The 6404-nt window shown below is 37.7% G+C and overlaps 1 protein-coding gene across 1 annotated transcript; it reads right to left on the reverse strand.

Moving 5' to 3' along the window:
- Positions 1–1883: 1883 nt before the first annotated feature.
- Positions 1884–2714, reverse strand: LOC135612099 (transcription repressor OFP1-like). The gene has a single exon (XM_065107920.1). It carries the CDS (start codon positions 2712–2714, stop codon positions 1884–1886), a length of 831 nt encoding a protein of 276 aa, XP_064963992.1.
- Positions 2715–6404: the final 3690 nt, after the last annotated feature.

Below are 6404 nucleotides of genomic sequence, written 5' to 3' on the forward strand. Positions count from 1 at the left end.
CCTTGCCAAGTAAATAATCCGAGTTCAATTTTTTTGAGCAAGACTGCATACTCTGCTGCTTATAAACCCAAGAAAGGTGCCTTCAAATACCTTAGTGAAGAGTTGCAAAGAATCCAAAACATCATATTTTCAGCTTTTGATGGATTATGAAGGAAAATATCTGAATTATCTTAAGTTGCATGCATTTAAAAGACATGAAATAGAGCTTAAATTTTCCACCTTATTTCCATCTACTAAGCAAGCTCTAGAAAGACTGAGCTAATCATATCATATACATATGAAGACCACATAAAGGCAAATAAAGTATGCCAAGACTTCCAACCCTAACCAATATTTTGAATTATGATGATTAAAAAAAAAAAAAGATCTTTAAATAAAATATAGAATTCATAATTTCTCAAGTATTTTTAATGTTTTTTTCTCAGATGTCAGGAATAATTCTTCTGAAGAGAACCAAAAGGACATCTGAAATACATGGTCTCCTGGTGAATTCAGATGTCAGGGGTTTTTCCTCTGCCCTCTGTTACTAACTCCAATCAGTATGGAACCCTTTTTCCTCTTTCATGTTGATCAAAGCTCATCATCTTTTTGTAGTTTTGACTATCCTTGATGGTATAGAGTCCAATGCCTCATGTACTGACATTCCATGACACAAGCAACCTTTACTGCTTCCATGCTTCCCTCTGGTAGTTTTGCTTTACTGAAAGCTTCCTTTATTTCTTTTTTATCTTGGGACACAAGAGGAGGAAACTTCATTATCTACTTGGTGTATGTGACTCTATCCGCCCATCTTTCTATGACAGGGATATATGTGATGTCAACATTAATATTAAAACAGACAATGTGATGTTAGAATGTTATGATAAGATTGTTCTTTTGCGATTAGATGACTAAGATCATTGATCCTTTTAGAATCCTGTACTGGCAGAAACCTTGGGTGTCCTTCTGTCTATCTATACTGAAGTGGATAAATCACATTAGATTTCAGGTTGATGTTAGCTTCCACATTCGATAAATGGAGATCATATGCATTGAATGACACACATTTGGTGACCACATCATCCTTCAATGTGTTTAGGTCTTGATTCAATAATCCACTGAAGTAGTTTTTTCCACCTGAGTCAGCCAAGAGTTAGATATCCATATGAGGTGGTGGGTGGAATGCCACCTACCACATTTAGCTAAATGACCTAACTTGGATATAATTAACACATAAAGAGACAAATAAGCAACGAAAGGATCGTTCATCAACTGTATCGACGTCGATACAAATATAAAGCGGTCCTCACTTGTTATCGTCGCTCTTTTTATCCACGATCCCTCGGTAACACTGTCGTCTGCCACCACCGACATCATTCGTCATCCCCAATTGGAACATTAAAGTTGGTGCGGTATGTATGATCTCGAAGTAAACAGATCATATGTGATTTGTTGCACTTAGCCAGCTAAAAGAATTAGATAGATTCATGCAAAACAAAAGTGAAGCTGTTTGGGTTGTGAGCCGAAGAACAACCATCAAGTTTGGAGTCCACGAATCTGTGCAACCGAGCCATCAACCACAGATTAAATGTGTTCCCGATGAAGCTCTCACCACCACACAATCCCGAGTATCATTTTGCATGTCCTGAGCATGAGATTCATCATGGATAGAGAGAGAGAGAGGTTTTCGTAGAGTTCTTGGACCACCACATATTGACAGATTGGCATGACAAGCCTTGTTGAGTTGTAAGGATGTTTAGGATGGGACTAATTGATTGGTGATCATGACCTCCTCCTACTTGCAAGCAAACTAGTGTTCTCTCCTTTGTGATTGTCCAGCAATGGTGGCAAAGGAACAAACACATGCAATGGAGAAGGAGAAAACTTGGAAGCCGAACATAGCATTACATTCTAAGATCAGTTAGAGCAAACCAAACATGTTCGAAAACCTTGATGATGTCTTCGTGATACTCCTTGGAGTTCAGTGACAAGTAGCAAGCGAGCAGCTCCTCCAAATCCTTCAGCTCGTGCAGGTTGTTCTCCACGATCATCTCCACCATCGACTTGGTGAAGTCCCTGCGGGGATTGGAGGACGATTTGATGATCACCAAGCTCTCGGACACTGCTCTTCGCTGCCGCATCGCCATCTTCCTCCTGCTCTCAACCCTGGGAGAGTTCTGCCCGATTCTATTGCGATGAACTCCTGATGCTGATCTCCTTGCCGCTGTCCCGTGATGATGCTTAGTGGAAACACGAGCGTCATGCGGTGCAGGCTTTAGCACTTCCTTCTTCACTGGCTTTGTTAGTATGGGAGGCAGGTTGAGCTCCGATGCCACTTCCAAGCTGCTGTCGGCCGTGGTGACGAAGGAAGAGGCATGGAAGCCGTCACTGTTTCGGATCTCAGGCATCATGGATTCAGCGTTGCACACGGAGGCTAAACTGCGACGACGATGATGACGGCAACAATGGCAGTCTGCCGGAGAGGCCATGGCGTTGACTGGGGAGCGAGCAGGTGTCTCTGCTCTCTCTATGGTGGGGATGTAGGAGGAGGCTCGGTTGGGAAGGTGGTGATGCTGCTTGGGCTGTGGAAGTGGAGGGAGAGTTGATGCCGAAGCCAAGCCTTTCTTCATGGAGTGCCGCATGCTGTGGCTTCTATTGGCTCTGCCGAGACCTTTAAGCTTGCAGAACCAAGAGTTGGAGATGATATGAGATAGCTTGAACCTATAATTTCCCATCTATGGTGACTTAATCCTCCAAGAGAAGGATATCCTTCACAGAAACACTAAATCATCTCAGCAAATGGTAGCAAGGAATAGCCTATGGATTCCATCTTGCATCGGTCTCCTATCTTTTGTTGCGAGGTAGTGTTGCTAACCTTCTCTAGGGGAAGAGCTAAGCATACACAAGTAGATGGATTCTCTCTCTCTCTCTCTCTCTCTCTCTCTCTCTCTCTCTCTCTCTCTCTGTTGCTAACCTTCTCTAGGGGAAGAGCTAAGCATACACAAGTAGATGGATTCTCTCTCTCTCTCTCTCTCATGGGTCAAATTTGTATGGGTTTTGGAGGGTGGAGGGAGATAACTAGAGAGAAAAGAGAGGGGCGTAAAGAAGAAGAAGAAGAGTGGGTTTGTGTCTCTACGTTGATGATAGGTTCGAACTAAGAAAACATTTTCTTAAAAGGCAAAAATCTAGAAGAATCAGTCCCTCCATATCTCAATTTTATAGCATTATCAGAACTTTTGACAAGTGAAATGGATGTGACTATGAGGTTTTGATAGACGGCAAGGAAGAAAGAGTTCGGTAGGGGTCCATTGCGATCATTGATTGCAGGTGTTGGGGAGGAATGTGCTGTTGCACCCAAATTTATTATGCCTCCAAAATGATTAGCTCAAATCTCTGTAAACACATTGTTCTATTAGCCCTGTCAGACACAAGTATATTTATGCCTTCAATAATACAACATCAATAACAATAACGATATTGTAAATTTTAATTATTTGGAATTGATTATATTGATCTTTTCTAGATTTATAAAAAAAATTATGTATTTAGTTAAATTTATAAAATAAATTATTTATAATATTTAAATCTCTACTTATAGTTTCTATTAAGATCATTTTAGGTTTTTCCTTACTTCTTTTCTTATCACTAATATTAATTATTTTATATTTTCTTACTATCGTATCCAAAGTGATATATAATTATTCATAAATAAAAATATTTTTTTAAATAATTTTCATTTAAAAGTATCTCCTCAACACATACTCATATCATATTTTAAATGATTTTTATCTTATCTTGAGATATAATTGTTCATAAATAGAAATAATATTTTCTTATTTTTTCTAATAACTCTACATATTCATCTCAACATTTTCATCTCGGTAACATAAACTTTGTGTATATATTTTTTCCTAACACATAGATCGATAAAATATTATTGATCTCATAATTATCTTATATTTTTTTAATCTCAAATATATTTTTTTTTTCCTCATCATTTTAACCATCATATTTTTTGCTTTATTAATAATATTTTTATCAATTTTTTTTTATTTTATTAAATAATTAATAATCTAAAAAATTTTAACCACACACGATTACTTTTAATGAAATTATTAATAAAAAAGGTATTGATGTGCATATATGACGCCATATAAGATTTGTGTGGTGAATACGTGAGATGTGAAATGACCGACATATTCACGTCAAGTTCGCTCAATAGGCGGAACTATGGCTTATCTGATGTATATGTCACACGTGGCAGCACAAGAGCTGTTTAGATCTATTGGATCCTGAATGTGACACCACTGTCATTTTAATAATATGTAATCATTAGAGCGTCATGTCACAAATTAATAATATTTAATTTTTCATTCATGTTCATCTCAAATTTAATTAAAAATTATAAATTAAATTAATTTAATTGAGTGGGATAAACATAGATACCTATATAAATCCTCATAGGTATGTTATGTGGGCTTAGGTCGGCCCAAGTAATACATGGATTCTAAAATAGAAGCTTGGTTGATTGAAGATTGGGGAAATCTTACCTAGGGTTTATAAGCCACAATCTTGATCCAACCCAATCCAAACCTAGATTGAGATTTTTCCTACCTAAACCGTACTGATCAGGGCTAATCTTAATTTAGATTCTTCTCACAAATAAATAAAATGAATTAAGAAAAATTATAAGAGTTTATTAGGGAGATGTCGATGATGTTCGGATCAATCTAATTTGGTTCGAGCTAGTATGCACAAAAAAAACTTATGGGTCGAAAAGACCTCATATGTTCTTCGATCAAATATCGACCTAATAGAGTTTTTATACATATATATATATATATATATATATTATTGATCGGATCCGTCCTTCCTTTGTTGGATATATTATCATACGTCGATTCATGACGGCCATAAATATTTTTTCTATCAATAATATTATTTATTATAAAAAATCCTTAAAAGGAGTTTCAGAATTTACATTTTAATATTTAAACAAGCTTAAAATGTAAACTGTACTCAAATATTTAACCTAAGTGAGCTCCACTCCAACACTGCATGAATACTATAACAAACGATCCCACGCATGCATGTCATCCGTAGCTCCGACCCTCAAAGAGAACGAGAGAGTGGAATGGTAAAGCAACCATTCCTTTCTCTTCCTTACACTGCACTCCATCGCCGTATGATGCTACCCTTGGCTTCCTTCGACTCCAAGCTCCTCATCCAGCCATGCAAAAGGCTCTCCCGGCTTCTCACCCTCCCCTATGCAGCCCCTTATTAGCTTCCTTCTTGAGCCTCTGCAAAGGACCCAAGTGAAGCAGCAGCAGCAGCAGAAGATGAAGGAGTCGTCTCCGCCGACAAGCATGACGGACAGAGAAGACAAAGGGGTGGAGGCGGCGTGCCGGAGCTTCGAGAAGTATCTGGTGGAGATGATGGTGGAGGATGGGACGGTGAGGGAGCTGACGGACGTGGAGGAGCTCCTCCGCTCTTGGAACAGCTTGACGTCTCCTGTCTTCGTTGATCTGGTGTGCAGGTTCTACGGGGAGCTTTGCAGTGACCTCTTCTCCGGCAGTCGAGAACATGAGATGCACGATGAAGCCATGTGATCGAATCAGTGCTCACATCTTAGTCTTTCTTGCTTTGCATTCTTGAAGCGCAAGGAAAGTTTATTCTTCGAGAGTCCTACGAGATGGAAGGCAGTATGTTCATGGTTTGCTCTTTCATGCTCGAATCAAAGACATGTATACCAAAATTACTTTGTTCTTATTTAGTCGATTCTATGCATTTGAAAGGCTACATCTGCTGCAAAGAAGTCGAAATTGATCGTTAATTCAGATTATAAACATAAAAGGTCACTTTGAGATGATATGATATTCCTTTTATCAAACATAAAATATTAGCCGGTAAAGGATATCAGAAGCTTAAATTGAATGGTCCGAAGGTATATTAATGAAATAATCATCAAAAACAAGTGACAATTTGTCCAAGTAATGCATGTGAGTTTGCTTAGGTTTTCCCATGGTGTGAGTTAGCTTTGCTAGTAAAGACTTTGTTAGTATAATTATGTCTTTGCCACTTACCTTTTGTAAAGGAAAAAAAGATGATATATAAGCTTTCCTAATCAAATATTTAAAGCTTTAATCTCCCCTCTTTAACATTAGTCTCAATGAAATGGGTTGGCCCAAATTAAGCCCATTAACAACTATTTTTGGCTATGCAGTTTTTTGGCTTATTAGTAGAGGATAGTTGTTATTAAGAATCATTGTATTAACATAAATCAAAATTCTACATTTGATACTGAATATTTTACATTGTTTATGTCCATTTTATAAAAACTCAAGTAGGTATAAAATAGCAGATATTGCATGTGGACAAGAAAAAGTACTTCAAATAATTGGAATAAGTCAAATCACATGGACTCG

Source organism: Musa acuminata, chromosome BXJ1-2 (assembly GCF_036884655.1).
Source record: "Musa acuminata AAA Group cultivar baxijiao chromosome BXJ1-2, Cavendish_Baxijiao_AAA, whole genome shotgun sequence".
In the NCBI taxonomy this organism is placed as follows: Eukaryota; Viridiplantae; Streptophyta; class Magnoliopsida; order Zingiberales; family Musaceae; genus Musa; species Musa acuminata.

What these genes read in the sequence shown, in the direction of transcription:
- LOC135612099 (XM_065107920.1), bottom strand. Translation starts at nt 2,714, where the DNA reads ATGGGAAATTATAGGTTCAAGCTATCTCATATCATCTCCAACTCTTGG.